The sequence below is a fragment of the Triplophysa dalaica genome, chromosome 24, assembly GCF_015846415.1.
Source record: "Triplophysa dalaica isolate WHDGS20190420 chromosome 24, ASM1584641v1, whole genome shotgun sequence".
Lineage (NCBI taxonomy): Eukaryota > Metazoa > Chordata > Actinopteri > Cypriniformes > Nemacheilidae > Triplophysa > Triplophysa dalaica.
This window is the reverse complement of record NC_079565.1, coordinates 673,707-692,404: the sequence shown is the minus strand read 5'-3', so window position 1 is coordinate 692,404 and position 18,698 is coordinate 673,707. Positions and strand designations below refer to the sequence as shown.

The following is an 18,698-nucleotide window of genomic DNA, read 5'->3' as shown; positions in this document are numbered from 1 at the left end:
TCAGTGTTGGGTGTAACTAGTTCCTAAGTGATGAGTTACTTTCATTTAATTTAATTTCCCTTAAAAGAAATAAATTAAGGGGAAAAAAAAAATCTGCAATTCAATTACAGAGGATTCTGAAGTAATTAAACTTAATACTCTGTGCACAAAAATTCAAAGTCTCACTATATAATCTGTGGTTTAATGTTTAACTATCACTTTAGTCAGATAATAATATTACTTTATGTAATTTTATTATTTATCGGAATGAATTAAAAGAGCCGTTTCACGTCTATCCTTGAATCACAAGACATAGAAAGTAATAAAGGACTTATTGGAGAGAGTCATTTGTACAGTAATCTAATTACACTATTGAATATGTAATAAGTAACTAGTAATGAATTTCTTTCTCAGAGTAACTTACCCAACACTGCGTGGGCCCCTGGGGGGACCGAAGATGAACTATAGAAATGTAATGTTGTGCAATCAAAAAGACCACTAACCAAAATAATTGACGTTTCAACACTGTATAACTGAATATGTTTTTGGTCTAATTGAAATGTTAAGTTTAAGATTATAAATTATTTGGGGAGGCTGGAAAACAATTGACTGTACAGTTCACAAAGGGTGACATACAACAAAAATGAGTTTTAGGCCCCACTATCACGTCCTTCGGTCCGTCACGCTCTTCTCTGCCGAGAGCATAAAACAAAAGAGAACTTAAAACTATACATAATCCCAAAATAAACAAAAACGTCCCATTTAACATGAACTTTTAAATTCATACAGGTGAGTGAATGCTTACAGATTTTATCTGTATTTGACGGATCTGAATAAGCCGGATCCCTCGACAGGCTTATATAAATAAATACTTGAACACGTGTAATCCGTGTAAACAGGTCACAGTCATATTAACGCATGAATCATAAAGCCAGCGTTGATTGTGTTGCAGGAGTAACTCAATACACACGTTCACACACTTTTATCTGTCTCTGTGTGAACTGGGTTAAAGCTTATTCTTAACACGTCGTCATGTGAACTGCGCTGACATCTTTCATTCATTGTTAGTGTTTATGTTGAGGGTTGGATTGCGTGTTGTTGTGTAATCCGTGCTTCTGTTACCGTGTGTAATGTAATGGTCTCTTTTTACCACGTGCCCAAAGGCTTTCGAACACAACCTGTGTTTTAGACTCATTGTTTATGCCTTCAGGGGTCAACAGTCACTTCCTCTTCCTGCGAGAAAGAAATGAGACCTTCGGACCGCCACACTCACAACACCGCACTCCACCAGATTTGAACTAAACGTGACCACATGTGATCACAAAACCAGTCTTCAGTAGCACGGGAACATTTTTCAAAATGATTGATTTTTCTTTTATGCCAAAAATCATTAGGATATTAAGTAAAGGTTATGTTCCATGAAGATATTTTGTAAATTTCCAACCCTAAATATATCAAAACTTTATTTTTGTGAGTGGATGGCCTGCTTCAGCTCATCTGACGGACAACTTTAATACCGATTTTCTCAATGTTTAGATTTTTTACCCTCAGATTCCAGAGTAATAAACGTCTGTATCTCCGCCATATATTGTCCAACCCAAACATCAATAGAGAGCTTCATTATTCAGCTTTCAGATGATGTACAACTCTCAATTTCCAGAGTCATATTAGACTGATTCAGAAATGAATCGTTCGGATGAGTTTTGTGATTTAATATCAGTTGATTGTGGGTTTTTTTTACAGTAGTAACTTACAAAAACAACAAAGAGAGAGGATTACATTCAAAGGGTAAAGGTCGTGTTTGATCCCGAGAGAAGAAATACTGATCAGATGTGTATCTTGTAATGCACTCTCTGGATAAAAGCTTCTGCCAAATGCATGGAAATGTAGTTAGAGAGAGATAAGATGAGATTTACACTTACAGCGAGAGAGGTAAAGAGAAAACCTCTGGCACGCATCACCGTGAGCTTCTGGCTCATGATCTCAGTCAGCACTTTCTCATCCAAGAGTCTCTGAAGCAGCCAAACTGAAGACTTTACGAGAATCACGCTTCATTCGCTCTACGGAGAACGTTCTTGCTCATGGGTTGCTCTTTAATACCTGGTTTAAAAGATTTGATGGAGTTTTCATTTGAGAATCAACTCGGATGTTTGTCCTCCAATCGTGCAGGAGAACGAAAAAGAGAATCAAGTGAGACATGAAGAGTCTGTAAAACAATCTGGATTAGAGAAAACGATATATAAACTTGACGTCGATAGTTTTTGGTGATGAAATATATCGGCATTGTGTTTATATATGCATTGTTTAGATGAAAACATTGTATTGCGCTTTCTCTGTGTGTCAAACCCGGAGCTCGCACACCCACACAATCACAAGCGCACGCACAATCGGTTATATTGTGTTATCCTGATGAATAAAGCCAGTTCAGAATAGTACTCGACTGGTGTCACAGCTGCAAACCTCCCACTCCGATATGAAAACAAAGGAGCGCATGAACAAGACGCTCTTCTATTTAAATACAGAGCTAACGAAAACAGTAACACAGCTTATTTAAAACAAAAGCCGCATTTGGAGTTTGAGAGAGGTCTTACAGACAGTTAAGTTAAATATGACACGTCACATGTATGAATACACCTTCATTCCCGATAAAGAGACGTTGTTTTCATTGCTCATTTGGGCAAATGGATTTTAAACCGCCACATTATGACATACAATCCTGCTGCCGTCTCCATGGTTCACATATCAAGAGCTTGTAACAGAAATGAACCAATTATAATTGAGAACCGGAAGTGTCTGCTTTATTGATTTTAATATTTACACTCCAGTTCAATGTCCAAATATTATAATTAAAGGTCTTTGTTCTGTAAAAGGGTGTACTTGCAATATTATGTCATTACTTAATCAGTGGCATAAAATATTTATAAATGACAATAGTATCGACTATCGCAATTATTTCTGATGCAGTTAATCGCCAAACACAAAGTTGTTATCGCGACAGGCCTAATCGGCTGAGATTATAAAGTGTAAACCTAAAAAAAGTTTCTTGCCGAACAAGCCGTTTGTTGTGTTCAGTAATCGTGTTAAAGGGATACTTCACCCAAAAAAGCAAAATCTGTCTCACCTTCAAGTTGTTCCAAATGTGTGTTAATGTCTTTGTTCTGATGAACACAGACAAAGATATTTGGAAGAATGCTCATAACCAGACAGATCTTTCACCCCATTGACTCCCACAGTAGGAAAAAATACAATGGTGGTCAAAAGTGCCCCAGAAGTGTGTGCTGTACTACATTCTTCAAAATATCTTCTTTTGTGTTCTACAGAACAAAAAAATATAAAGTATTTTTTGCTACTACGGGAGTCAATGGGGGGTAAAGTTTAGTCTGGTCAAAAGCGTTCGTATAAATATCTTTCTCTGTGTTCATCAGAACCAACTGGAAGATCGATGATAAATTATCACTTTAAATCTCTTGCACGTGCATCTGTGATGAACATTGTGTGTTTTGTGTTTTTCTCCAGTGGTGTTGTGTTCAGAGACTCGTACCCGCTCTGGATGTCATATTGTGTGTTTCTTGTTCGTGCTCTGGATGAGAGGGGAGGACGGCAGACGTGGCTTTGATCTGCATGTTTTACGGTCTGTGTCAGTGCTGCTGGGGGCTTTTGTCCGGCCGTCCCGCCTCTCATTACGACGTCTCTGTTTGTGGACCTGCGCTCAGAACAAGCGTGTCTCACGCAGAACAGATCAGGGACGTCTCTGTGTGTTTTATCACAGCAGACTCGAGCTCAGATGAATCGTCGCCCGTCTGGGGCTTATTCTCTTCAGGACGGATGTGTTTGTGACGTATATTTGAGTTGTTATCAGGAGGATGTGACACCTTCTTCTGTCCTGTGAGATTCTGAAGAGTGTGTCGCTGACGGTCCAGCGGTTGTTGCGCTCTAAGCATCACTGATGTCTCTACTTCAGACACACACACGGTATCAACAACACACGTGTGTGCTCACACTTCTGATATCCCTCCAGCACAGGCCTGAAGAAACATGGGTGGACATGAATACAATGTTTTTCTCCCAAAAGAATGTTATCGCTCATAGGTCGCTCTGGAGATTTGATGAAGTTCTCAGTTGTGTTTCATTTAAGTCTCATGTTTCCCTCAAGAGAGATAGAAAGAGAATCAAATGAGAGTTGAAACACACAAAGAGTCTGGAGGTGGATTTTAGAGGTCAAATTATGTGGATTTGAGTAAATGTGACGAGAAATGTTTGAGTTGATATTGAGATCGTCAATAATATTGACTTTTGATCGCAGGCGAGACAAATCTAAGCTCAGTTTGACACACTTTGTTGACATATCACACCCACGCCCACACACTATCACAAACAACACACACACTCACACACGCACACACAGAAATACTCACACACACGCACACATACTCACACACGCGCACACACACAATAACACCCACTCACACACATACTCACCCACTCACACACGCACGCAAACACACTCACACACTCGTTCCAGACACCGAGTTGTGTGATGATTTACTGTCACTTTAAGGTCAGAGTGTCTCCTCCGGGTCATTGATAAATGCTCAGACGAGCTCTACACTAAAGCCGTTTAGACTCCAGACGTGTTTTTGAGATTCGTTTTGGTCTGAAGCTTGTTATCTAGTCTTAAGTGTTTGTGTTATCTGTGCAGAAATGCAGTTTGTTTTTCCAGCTGACTGCATTACTGCTGCATGTATTTCTGGGTATAAACTTTGGCAGGGCCATTTTCTACGGTGGAAATAACAGAGAACTTCAGCCAAAAACCCCAGAATGCACTCCCAGAGTTCATTTGGAGAGTCTCAGTGTGTGTTGTGCTGCCACGTACACACACACACACGTTTACTGCAGGCCGGCTTGGCAGTTCTGACCCGTGTGTTTGTTTGTTTTGTTCTCTTCAGACTTTCTCACGCACACAAATCTGCCATCAAGGTCATCAGGAGGATGCAGTACTTTGTGGCTCGACGGAAATTTCAGGTACGATGAGAAATCCGTTTTGAAAATAAAATACAAATGTGCACTGAAACATGAATGACAACATCAGATTTCATTTGTAAATGTTGTTGAACTATTAAAGTCCCAGCGAAGTGAAAAATGACGATGCCCATTTTTTCTTGAAATATCACAGCGTTTGGTGTAAATAGTTGATCAATGTGGGTCATTTACTTTTTACAATTCATGTGCGCTCATATTCTTCAGTTAAAATCTAATAAAGCACTTCCTTCCTGTAATAACTATCCATCTTAAATGACCAATGTTTGATGGCTTGGGCGGAGCATCCGTTAACTCCTCGCCTTCACCTATCACTCTGCTGCCAGTTCCTTTAAAAAAATGCAACGGCTGTTTTTATACATCCAATAAAATCACAGAGAAAGACGAAGCCACGCTCCATTGTTTTAAATTATTCTGAAATTTAAGACTGTATTTTCAAAATGAGAGGGGAAAAAGTTCCCTTGTTGTGTTGATAGAATGTGTGTCGTCATTTAGAGACGGACCAATAAACAGAAGTGAACCATGAAAAAACTGACGATATTTTTCAAACATACAATTAACCATCAATACTTTTCAACAATCAAATGGAAAACTAAACACGAAACCAAATACAGATATGAAAATGAAAAAGATTGTTTTAATAGTATGTCTGTATTTTGTTTGACGTTTTCAGTTGACTTTTAGTTTTGTTTGTTGGACACCTGCTCCATACCTTCGCTATTGTTGTTATTGAGTTAAAGCGAGATGTCGTCACAAAACACGGAAGTCAGTGACCCAGGGGAGCACAACACAGTCGGCCATGATGACAATAGCGCTCACCGACTCCGTCTCTGTCCCACAGCAAGCGAGGAAACCGTACGACGTGCGAGACGTGATCGAGCAGTATTCACAGGGGCATCTCAACATGATGGTCCGCATCAAAGAACTCCAGAGAAGGTGAGATGACCTCGCCACGTCACCATGACCCCCTCCTCGGCCCCTCCGTATGAACCCTGTGGACAGAGTTTCCCAACAATTGCTGTGTATTTCACAGTTTCCTGCTGTTTTTCCTCTCGCAGGTTGGATCACACGTTGGGGAAACCGGGAATGTTCCTGCCAGGTAAAGGAAAAGAAAACATTCCAGTAAAGCGGTGCCGGTGGCTGCTGTAACTTTTTATTGGTCCCGTATCAAGTGCGGATTGAAGGGAAACACGTGATGGAAAGCGTTTGGAAATTAAACGCTTTGTAACCTTCAGACCTCAAATCTTCCTCTGCGGTCAATCAAAAGACGAAAACTGAAAGTAGATTACAAATCACCTCATTTCATATTATAATGTTTTATGATTGATATATGTATGAACACTGTCAATCCACACCTGTTCGTGTTCATAGTGAAAAAGCAAATCATAAAAAAGTGCAATTTTATTGTTAAGAAAATGCCAGTTATGTTATGTCAAACCTGTATGACTAACTTTCTTCATTAGAACACAAAGAAGATATTTTGAAGAAAAGTTGATCATCGAACAACAATAAACTCCATTGACTTCCATTGTATGAACACACAACTACCCGAGACATTTCTCAAAATATCTTCTTTTGTGTTGAAGAAAGAGTCACATTTAAACAATGACGGTAGTCAAAACACACCGCTTCTGTATTTGTAAAAGAGCTTTTTAAACATTGAATCCGTGTGGATCTTGTGTAACATGCTTCATGTATGTTAATGTGATTCCAGAGAAAGGTGTGGATAAAGAATATCACACAGTTGGAGCCCGACTGATCCGTCTGGAAGATAAGGTACAGTAGATAACATCACGTTCAAACTCTCAGACATCACTTAGGTCGCGTTTACATTTGGCATTAACACGCGATCTGTATCTGGATGTTGTCCACATACACATTGAAAAGACAAGTGTAAACGCGCTTGTGAACAGAATGTCATCCACTCAGCGTGTCCTGATCCAGAGGAAGTCAAGGACACATTGTGATTGGTTCTCAGTGTAATGTAAACGCACCCTTAGATGTACGTATGTAGACAAATACACGTCTTTTACTTTCATGATCTTTTTTAACTTTGGACTGGTTTTTAGGGGTGTACCGATACGCTCGGCTCACGTTTCAATACGATGCACAAAAAAAAATTGTATTAACATTCGTTTCTTGTTGTTGTTGTTGAAGAATTAAGAATATTCAAGATTTAATTCAACCATTTTTGTGTCCAATGAAAAACTGAATAGATCTGTTACTTAAAAATCAATCAAAATTCTAACATAAAAAATTATTTAATCTAGTAATACATTGCCCAATTCTACAATACGCATCATAATCTTTTTTATTGCGATTTACAATACTTATACGATATATTGTAACACCCCTAAACTGTTTTAAAAATGTGGCGTCTTACAGCGTTTTTTTCTGGGATCTGTGATCTGATTGGACGATCTGTCTTTGTCGGCTTCTAACACTAAATTTAAACAACATTTTTTTTAAAAACACAGCTAAACATATTGTGAATCACATGTCTCCTCGATTTTAGAGCTGTTGCGTGAAAGAAATATCACGTTCAGAAGTGCTTTCATATCAGGGAGTGTTGTAAAGCCGACACAATGTCTGTGATTTTGTTTTGCTTTGCACACAATGACAGTAAAGCGTCCAGAGTTTACTGTGTTATCAGTTTGTCTCCTGCACAGACACACACACAGTTGATGCTATCAGAGACCTCCGGCCGACAGCTCCATCATTCACCTCACTCCGGGCAGCTCCTCTGTTTGTTTTTCTCTGGAGAGGAAGCCAGACTGTGATGGGGAGATTTGAGGCTTTTACAGAGGAGAAGTGTGACGGCTGATCTTTAGTAGAAAATCCGCTCAGGAGTGACTGATGTCTGATTGTGTCTTTAGTAACATTGTGTATTTATCAAGATGTTTAATACGGTTATGATTAGGGATGGTTACCGAGAACCGATACATAATTGGGTTGATACCAGTGTATGGATAAGCGTCACGACAAAGAATACTGTTATCGATACTTGCGTTGTTTTATCTCTGTGGCGAATTAGAGGCTGCTGCATTTTCCATCCCTGAATAATGTCCGAATGGCCGAAGTTTGTGTGATATCTAGTAGGGCTGCAACTAACGATTATTTTAATAATCGATTAATCTTTAAGTAATTTTTTCGATTAATCGATGAATCGGATAAAAACAAAAACCAAGAAAAGCATTCATTTCCAACCCTTTATTCAAAAACAGAACTAAAATCTTTAGAAAGTGCACAAGCATGTTGCTCCTTGAACATCCCTGAGCTGTTATAAAAATAATAAAATCAAATAAAAATGGACTAACACAAAAAACATACACATGTATGCTTTACATCTGCCAAATATATAGACTTTTTTTAATAAAAGTGCCACCTGAGCTGCCAGAACAATAAATAATTTATAAAAACTAAAGAACAATACAAATCAGAAAACTTAACAGGATTAGGTTTGAATGTAAGAACTTGTTCTCTACACTACACTGCAGACAGACACTCGCAGATGCACACACTCGCAGACGCACACACCTTTGCAGACGCACACACTGACAAACACTGACACACACACACACACTCTCTCTCTCAAATTCACTTGAAGCTTATTCATTCAATTACTACCATCATTGTAGTAAGTGCAAGCTTCATTTATACACCACATTTTAACAAAGCTTAAGATGACCAAGAGCTATAAAAGAACTTTAAAATTAAATTAAAAAGTACAACACACACAAATATATTTGTCAATAATAACCTATATGGGAGAAAGCACAGAATATACACTGCAAAAATTGCTTTCTAACTTAGTAGTTTTGTCCTGTTGTCAGTCCAAATTTAAAAAAAATCTTACATCAAGAAACATGTACTAGACACATGAAAAAGCATAAGAAATTATGTCTTGTTTTCTGAAAAACAACCTCAAATTAAGTGATTGTTTGCTTAAAGCAAGAAAAATGATCTGCCAATGGGGTACAAAAATAATCTTAATGAGATATAATTTCAAACAGAAGTTTTAAGCATCAATCAATTTTCTTGTCTAGTAATCTTGATTTAAGATTTTTTACATATTTGGACTGGAAATTAGACAAAATTACTAAGGAAGTTTTGCAGTGTAGCTATACATGACAACAGATTGATAAATGAATGGTCCAAAAAAGGCGAGTGAATAAAAACGTGCTTTTACTCTTACAATGCAAACGAGCTAATGCTAACTTGTGATGCTTGTCAATCTGGATAACGAATAAACACCAGCACCAGCACCAGAGACATCACGTTCTTCACTTCGAAACGGAACAAAAGTAGGATTCTGTAGTGACTTAACCTGCTGTTGAACTCCCTTCCTCCTCATCAAAGACTCCAACATGTTTGAGTTTCAGGTGCTGGATCATTGCCGTGGTGCTCCCGTGCCATGTCGCTTTTGCATATTTTGTAGTTAACACAGTTTTTCTGTTTATTTAGTGTGAAATGCTCCCGCACCTATGATGACTTGGGTCGCGCTGATTTCTCTGCCTCCGTCATGTATCTTTCCTCCGCTCGTTTTTTTATTTTTGCTCCGCCCTGTCTATGAGGCGCCAAACTCTGCTAGCATCAGTGCGCGAGAGAGACCGAGTGTGTTCACTCCGCTCCGCGCTCAAATAAAGTTTTTTTTTTTAATAACCAAACGTCTCCGCGTCGCGCGACACAACGAATCGATAATGAAATTCGTTGACAACTTTTTTACTAATCGATTTTTATCGATTTTATCGATTCGTTGTTGCAGCCCTAATATCTAGGGCCATAGGATTTCTGCAATGTATTTGTAATCTGCTTGTTTTGCGTGTTTATGAGTGAAAGAGATGGTTGTGTTTGTGCAGCATTCAGCGTTCGCGTTTCACAACGAGGAAGCTTCCGTCAAACACCCTTTTGCGGGAACCCCTCAAAATAAAAGTCATTTATCCTTTAAGTTATAATATTGTTATTAATAGTTCGGCCATGGAGTATATTTACTTACTTTAGTTAATTGATGTAAATCTGCTAGTAAAATATAAAAAAATAGTACATATCATTTAAAAAATATTACTTGCTTAGAAAATAGTATCCTAAATATATGTAGACCTACAACCAGAGAGGAAAAAAGAAATACGGTCTAGCAGCCAAACAACCACAGTGATGTAAAGTAAATATGTTGAATGTCATTATGATGTGCCGTAAGTGGTCTGCTAATGAACACACACGTTTTGTTACATGTCGTTTTCTGTTTGCTCAGAAGCATTTGTAAACTGCAGTTTTTAAGCTCAGCTGTCATGAAGAAACGAGAGTGAATGAGCGAGTAAGGAAAAGAGAGAGAATGCAAGTGAGTGAGTGAAATATGGTAGTGAGCGAGCGAGCCAATGAGTAAGGGAGTGAGTGAATGAGCGAGTAAGGGAAAGAGAGAGTGAGGGAGAGAGACTTGTCGTAACAAGGCAATTGGTGGTTCTTTGGCCTCAGGGCAAAAGGTGAATGAACTGACTGACCCACACGCACACTCGCTCACACACACACACACACACACACACAGACACACACACACACACTTGAGTCATATAAACGCAGACATCTGGATGATACACACTATTGTTTAAGGCATGAACACAAGACACCAGAGTTTAGCACCTATAAGAGTTTAAAACATATGAATGACAACAAAACAACTGGCAGTGGTTTTAAAGCACAAGCACATCTGTCACAGTTTGTGAGCTCACAATTACGTGACAGAGGAACCTGAAGTTAGTTGTCAGATGTTGTGTTTTTAACGTAAAGACATTCTTACATTTTATCCAAAGGTTCCTACTGTGCATGATAAATCGTTTTTCTGTAGTATTTCAAACCCAACTTCTGCATGACGGTGTGTGTGAAAACATGTCTGACATCACCTTAACACAACCCGACACAAATCTTCTCATGCAAATCTCGCTGAAATGACTGTGTACGTTCTTTATTTCATGTTGTCCTGTCGTAAAGAAATCTTAGAGACGAGATCTGACTGATTTGACGCGCCGCTCCCCATTGATTTATGTCCCTTTGACAAAGACACATCCCGACACACACGTCCTCTCCACACACACGCTGTGATACACGGAGAACTCGCAGAGATGGATGAGATGCCGTGACATGGCATGTTATCTGGTGGTCACGCTGAAGAATGATTCAAGAATAACAAGACCGAGTCTGGCTTTGACGTCTCCAGAGGGAGCGTTTCAACTTCCTGAACACGAGATATTCTTTTGATAAAAAACATCGCTTCTGATGTTAAGATTTCCTTGTTCCTCAAGGAGGATAAATGAGACGAGTGCTGACACACAGTAAGAGTTCAGAGGTTAACACATCATTTACAGTGAAGAGCAGAAGATGCGATCAGACATGTTTGAGTTTTATTCGCTGACTTTGGTATGTTGAGAGATCCACGCAGACTGTTGAGTGTTTTTCTTCAGGCTTCAGTTCTTTGAGTTTGAGAGTTGTAAAAGTGTTCCTCTGAGGTCATCACAGAGACACATCACTCTTAAACATGAACATTCTTCAAAACGTTCAAACTTTTTCTTTTTATAGTCTGTGGATGTATATGTTTATTTATAAACATCTTTTGTGCAAGAGAAAAACACAATTTATCGAATCCGGAATAAAAGTTTGTTTTTACATTATATGTGCACTGTGCATATTCATTTTGTATTTATAAACGCATACGTGTACACATGCATGTATGTATTTGGAAATAATTGCATCTATTAAATGTTTATATTTTTCTTAAATATATACAATGGGCGTTTATAAACACAATGTGAATATGCACAAAATCTAGAAGAAAATATGAAGAATTTGCTTCCAAAACGCGATAAACGCCATTTAAACAAAATGAGTTTCCGCCAAAATCAATATTGTATTAGGTCGGTTTTGAAAAGTCACTTTTTAATTTTACGCAAAATGCGATATCCGCCGTGTTATTCTGTCATGTTTTCTCCCTTTCTTTCCAAACCCCAATATACGGCAGTCTCACTTCTCTGCAGAATTGAGATTGAGATTCAATTTTATTGTCATTACATATGTACAAGTACTATGCAACGAAATGTATCAAGAAGGAAATACAGCATAACATGAGGAAGGTGGGGAGAAAAACAAGCACACAGTACACATAGACAAGACTTGCAATAGGGTAAATAATCAAGCTCCGGCGAGCAGCCATAATGCGACAGTTGGTAGGTAAAAATGAGCACACATTTATAAGTGGATTATTTAAAGCTCTCAGTTTATTCCTTTAGTTTTGTAAACAAGACAGATATTTACATATAGTCACAAGACACAAACGACTGAATTTACATAAATTGATCCAATTTATAACGTCACGATCAATGAATGTCTGTGTGTTTCGTGATGAGTCTTTGTGTGTTCTCTTCACTGTTCTTCAGTAAAATCCTCAGGGTCCTTCAGCAACATCTCAACACTTTCCGTATGACGTTGAAATTCAACTTAAAGACTCGTACACAACTACAAGAAAAGACATTTCCGAAGGAAACCTTCTTGTTGGTTTACTGGCAGAAAACAAAACTGTTTCTTTTGCGTTCAGGGGCGGACTGAGAAGCAAAATCGGCCCTGGATTATTCGGCCCTCTAACATTCCTGTCTATGCGGGGGTAGTTGGGGTTGTATGTAATGTGCCATTGCGTTAATAATATTACGTCCGTCTGTCCGTCCCAAGCAAAAAGTACGGGACACCAGATGGCCAGTCCACCCCTGGTCACCACCGTAGGTGGGACGGCCGTTCTGGACTTTGACAGAATGTCCTACAAGTCAGTCCGCCCATGTTTGCATCCTAAAGGTCACTGTATTCCCCGCAGATGTGTTAAATGTGTCCACAGACAGGTGAGCTGTAATTGGCAAAACACGGTGTTGTTCTCATCTCTCTGGGGTGAGGGTGCGTCCACACAGAGATGTGAGAGGCAGGTGAGCCCGTGACACGTCACACGAGTACGATTGATGTCAAGCATCCGTCATGCGTCTGCTGAGCGTCTCAGTCGACTCAATGCACTCGAGCACGACACAATTAAAGGAAGTTTAATAAAAAGCAGCGCTGAGGTCCCCGCTGGGTGCCAGTCTGTTTCTTGGCACGTCACACGTCCATTCACGCTCTCCGTCACTCCGTGTTGATTTATGCGTTTGGCTGCGGTTCCATTCGGGCCGACCAGCGCAAGCTGGACAAAGACGGGAAACACTCTGACATTCGGTCCTTCTGGACTAAACTGTGGCTCTTTAGATCTGATTCAAAGGTTATCAGACTGGCAGAATACAGACGACGTATGTTCCCGTCCTGATGTGATTATAATCTCAGCAGAGAGCAAACACAATGTGCGTGACGGCTGAATCATTACATGACACACAAACATAATACACATCTATCATTGGAAGTGCTTTACGTGCATTGTTTTGGAGACATGGAATCCGTTCTAACAGTCAGACAGTATCTGGAACAGTTTGATGTGAATCTACTTGAACACAAAGTTGAATTACAAAATTGTGCGAAGTCTTATTGGCATGAACTCATCCTTTGGTCTGGGAAAGTGTTCTGGGATCTTTTTAACCAGCGGTTGAGTTTGTGCATACTTATCTAACAAAACCCAGAAGTTTATTAGGGTGTAAAAAGTTTTGTCTGATGCGCATTCAACGTTTTTTTATCTTCAAAGATTAATTTTTAATTGTTGATGAAACTATCGTCATGATTTGAGTGTATTAACAGTCTCATGTAAATATTTTTTTGGGGGGAGTTTTTGTGAGAGAAGGGGGTGGGTTCAGGGAAGGCCCGAAGCGCATAATATCTCCTCCCAGTAATGTTCAGTTTTAATAAACTTTTATTTTGTTGTTTCTTTTTCTAAATTCGGTGCTTTTTCGTCTCTTTATAACTACACATAACATAAAAAGGTTCCCCAAAGAAACATTCAGTCAAAGGTTCTTAAAGAACTACATTGTTTCTTAAGGTTTCAATGTCTCAAAAACCTCTTTCCACTAGAAGTAAGTTTTTTGTGAAACAATTCTTCATAGTTCTTTTCTTTATGGACCCGTTCGGCCACAAAAAGGTTTTATGGCTCTTAGCAGATCAGTGTGTTCAGAATGAAGCACGTGGGTTGTGTCAGTAAAGTCACTCTCTCTCTTCAGTGTTTAGTTTTCATTCATGTAAGCGTGGTTTGAGCGTAATGAAATATCTCCAGTGTGTAATTTCATTTGTTTAGATCTCGTGTCCTGATGAAGAGGCTGAGCGAACCTCAACGGGCCGTTTAGTGCGTCTCATCCCACGTCTTATCTGATCTGTGAGCCGTATGATGTAAAGTCATTCAGAAGCTCAGCACTGAAGGAAGTTTAAGGGCCAGTAAGACCTTCTTCCTTCCAAAACAAGCTTGTTTTCCATCACTTTAGTACACTTCACAAGTGTAGAACACACACACACTCAAAGTAACTTGCATATTAGTGTGTGTGCGCGTGCATGCATGTGTGTGTGTGTGCACGCTTGTGTGTGTGCATGTATGTGTGTGCGCACGCGCATTTGTGTATGTCTGTGTGCACATGTGTGTGTACGCATGTTTGGTCCACGTGTGTGTGCGTGATTATGTGTGTTGGCCAGCTGTGGTTTACCTCTCCTTGTGTTTCACTGCTGCATTACTTTGCTTCAACAATACTTTCAAGGTCGACCCCCTTTCTCTCCATAGAACGGTCACAAAACACTGGACGAGTCACAGAGAAACCCGATCGCCACCCCACCCTCCAAATTATACGCTACTAGCCACGACAACAATAACAGCCAGTGTGTTTTCCTCTGTCTTTATGAGACCTGCAGCGCCGTATACGAGAGAGGGACGTGTATTTGTGTCACGTGTCCAGACTGTTTGTTCTGTCTCTCTCACATACAAGCTAAAAGAATACAGCACAAAAAAAGAAAGTTGTTAACATGACCATTGAGTCCTTTCCGTCCTGTATGATTGACAGATTATGATTAAAAGGGACAGTTTGACCTGTCGTCTTATTCTCTGTCATGTGGTTGGAAATCCGTGAAACACAAAAGAAGACATTTTGAGAAACGTCTCAGTGGTTTTGTGTTTATACAGTGGAGTTCAGTGTTGTTCTTCAATATATCTTTTGTTCCAAAATGTGATTTTTATTTTGGGGTGAAGCGTTCCTTTAGTGAATAAGAGCGAATGCTGCTTAGGCTAGAAATGACTCTTGTTAGAGAGAAAAAAATGGCTCTTTTTATTCCTGAAAATATCAAACTCATTTCCTGTAGCTCAGTGGTTAGACCGTGGTGCCAGCAACGCCAAGGTCATGGGTTCGATCCCAGGGATTGCACATCCTAAGAAACAAATGTATAATATAATGCAATGTTAGTCTCTTTGGATAAAAGCGTCTGCCAAATCATGTCGACCAATCAGGACGCAGTAAACCTGATGACATGCTCATGAATGTGTGCAGGAGCAGGCAGAGATATCGTACAGGAGAATGTGATGATGTGGTTAAAGCTTTAGACTTTATTACCCAGGCGCGTTCACAGAGGGAGACTTCTAATGGTAGGGTGCTTGGACGGGGCGGTGTGTGTGTGTGTGTGTGTGTGTGTGTGTGTGTGTGTGTGTGTGCGTACGTGAGTGTGTATGTACGTGTGTGGGGTGGGGGGGTGAGCCACAGTGGAGCCACTCTGAAGAAGTGAAATCACAGTAATGAGAGGGTAGTGGTTTGGCACAAACCTAACACACACACACAGTGAGGTGAGCAGATTCTTGCCCTCTGTCTGTTTCTTTCGCCTTTCTAGTCTGTCTGGAGTCTTCGGTCATTTTGGAGAAATGTTTGTGGCATCATCACGTAAGATCGATTACATTTGATACATTTAATAAAATGTTTAATTGAAGTAAAAGATGATGCGTGTTATTTTATACTTATTACGCGGCTCCATGGAATGCTTGATTCTGATTGGCCAGTCGCGGAATTTGCAGGTTCGTTATTCCCAGATAACAACCGCTAAAAACTAATAACACACGGTAACCCGGATGCTGCAAATCAGTTTTAAAGGTGCAGTTTAATATTAGACAAAATAAAATGTAAATATATCTTTGAATAACGTATACACTCACCTAAAGGATTATTAGGAACACATCTTCAATTTCTCATAATTGTATTTATGGTGGTGGTGTAATGGTGTGGGGGATGTTTTCTTGGCACACTTAAGGCCCCTTAGTGCCAATTGGGCATCGTTTAAATGCCACGGCCTACCTGAGCATTGTTTCTGACCATGTCCATCCCTTTATGACCACCATGTACTCATCCTCTGATGGCTACTTCCAGCAGGATAATGCACCATGTCACAAAGCTCCAATCATTTCAAATTGGTTTCTTGAACATGACATTGAGTTCACTGTACTAAAATGGCCCCCACAGTCACCAGATCTCAACCCAATAGAGCATCTTTGGGATGTGTTGGAACGGGAGCTTCGTGCATCCCACAAATCTCCATCAACTGCAAGATGCTATCCTATCAATATGGGCCAACATTTCTAAAGAATGCTTTCAGCACCTTGTTGAATCAATGCCACGTAGAATTAAGGCAGTTCTGAAGGAGAAAGAGGGTCAAACACCGTATTAGTATGGTGTTCCTAATAATCCTTTAGGTGAGTGTATGACACTATAATAACAAATAATTAATACAAATTGAATGTTTGTTACATCTGAACGTCGTTTCTTACTTTAAAGCCAAAACGAAACGGCTTTCCTCACGGAAGGTCTGCATTCAGTAAAAATGAACTAATCAAATATTTCAAAATTTACATTTCATGTCCAGTTTTCTCATGTGGTAAGTAGCCGTGTAATAAGTGGGATAATGTACAAGCAGCCGGTTGTTATCGTGAAATAAACCCCTTCAGTGAGACACAAGACCTCGGGCTGGTTGCATAAACTGCATCTTAACAAGCAGTCTCACTGACGAGCAATTATTTAAGACCAGTCGGTCTTACTTTTCAGATTTCAATTCGACCAATCTTCCTTTTTATATAACTTACTTTAAGAAGTTATTAACAGTCTTGAAGAAAAAAATAGGACGACTAACTTGTAAGACTAGTCTAAGTAGTTAATGCAACCGGCCCACAGTCGTGGCTTATTTCTGCGATAACAACCGGCTACCTGTACATTATCCCTTACATGTTAAAGATTCAGAGTCGACTCTAAAGGTTCACTGCGCTGTGATCGTGTGGCAAGAGGAAGATAAACTCCAAGAGCAAAAAATAACGTAACAAACATAAAACCATGTCTTATTTTAAATTTAACACTATTATTTATAATAATATTCTTTGTTTTTAAAATCTTTCTTTACAAACATGTACACTCATACATTTTCTAGTTTGAGCTCAGTTTTTTTTTGCATCAAAGTGCAAGTTAACATTAAACATGAAGAGTGATACACTAGACAGACAATGAAAGACTTTAATTTTGTTTGGCCGTGAGGAGGTTTTTCTTCTCTAATGGTGCACTGCTTTGCTCTTCATTTGTCTTGCGTGTTTGGTTCAGGCTGTTAATTTCGCTGGACTGGCACGCGCCCAGAGTTCACGGGGTTCACAGGGAATTGTTGGGGGCGCTGTTAAAGTTTCCTGTTTGCAGTGATGCTGATTCAGCACGAGGAAGCACACGGACACTGAGCGCTCTTTAAAGCGCCGTTTACTTAACAAAACATTCAAGAGCAAACTGCTTTTCTACGGCTTTGAGAAGGATGCATGTTTGAAAGTTTAGTTTTAATGTTAGTTTATTTAAAGAACTGCTTGAGTCACGCTAACATGTGAGGTTATGTCTATAATGACATCATTTTTAATAATAACATTCACAGCAGGGTTGGACTCTATGACTGAGACCTCATATGACATCACACTGTATACGTTTTATATCAGTACTGTTATTTCTCACTGGAACTTAAACATGACAGTGATTTATATTTTAATAATGTGCAGTGTCTGTTTACAGACATTTATATTGCTTTGCAATTTGGCATGGTTCTATTTTCTAGTTGTTCATCTTTACATATGTTAGTTCACAGCTGTTTTTCATTTAGTGTCCCCACATGAAAGTATACAAATATATTAAGCCATAGTAACATTTCTCGATTCTTACTTTAGTAAATACAAAAGTTTACTACAGTTAATTATTACACTATAGTTAATACTACAGACTGAGCTATAGTATATTATTTATACTTTACTACAGTATAGTGCAGTTTACGACAGTTTACTATAGTACATACAAAAGTATACTATAGTATTAACTATAGTGCATTAATTATAAGTAGTAAATACTAAAGAATGCTTTATTATAAACACTACAACATATTTGCAGTTTAGTACAATTTAGAAAAATCTAAGGCCATTTCACATTGAGTCCGAAATTTCTGCACGTCAAAAAATGAATAGGACCTCACGTTGTGTCTATCACATTTACACACTGCCTTTCATCCGTTCATAAAGAAATATTTACCTAGGTTGGATTTTCTGCGTTTTTCGCATATGTAGCACGCATTTTGAGAGGCGTTTTGACAATTCAGAGACACCGTACAAACCAGTGCCAAATACGGAAAAACACATACGAACATTTCGGACCGTATGTGTAAAGACCTTAACTCTACTACACTCTTAAAAAAAAGGTTAATTGATGCCA

At 39.1% G+C, this 18,698-nt stretch overlaps 1 protein-coding gene across 7 annotated transcripts in view; it reads left to right on the top strand.

Annotated features, from left to right (window-relative positions):
- kcnq1.2 (potassium voltage-gated channel, KQT-like subfamily, member 1.2) overlaps positions 1–18,698 on the top strand; it is a 79,373-nt gene that overhangs the window by 45,448 nt on the left and 15,227 nt on the right. For all 7 annotated transcript variants that reach the window (XM_056739984.1, XM_056739983.1, XM_056739981.1 and 4 more), the window contains 4 exons: positions 4,926–5,001; positions 5,858–5,952; positions 6,075–6,115; positions 6,731–6,792. In XM_056739984.1, coding sequence (XP_056595962.1) covers positions 4,926–5,001; positions 5,858–5,952; positions 6,075–6,115; positions 6,731–6,792 — 274 coding nt within the window. The remainder of the gene's footprint in view (positions 1–4,925; positions 5,002–5,857; positions 5,953–6,074; positions 6,116–6,730; positions 6,793–18,698) is intronic.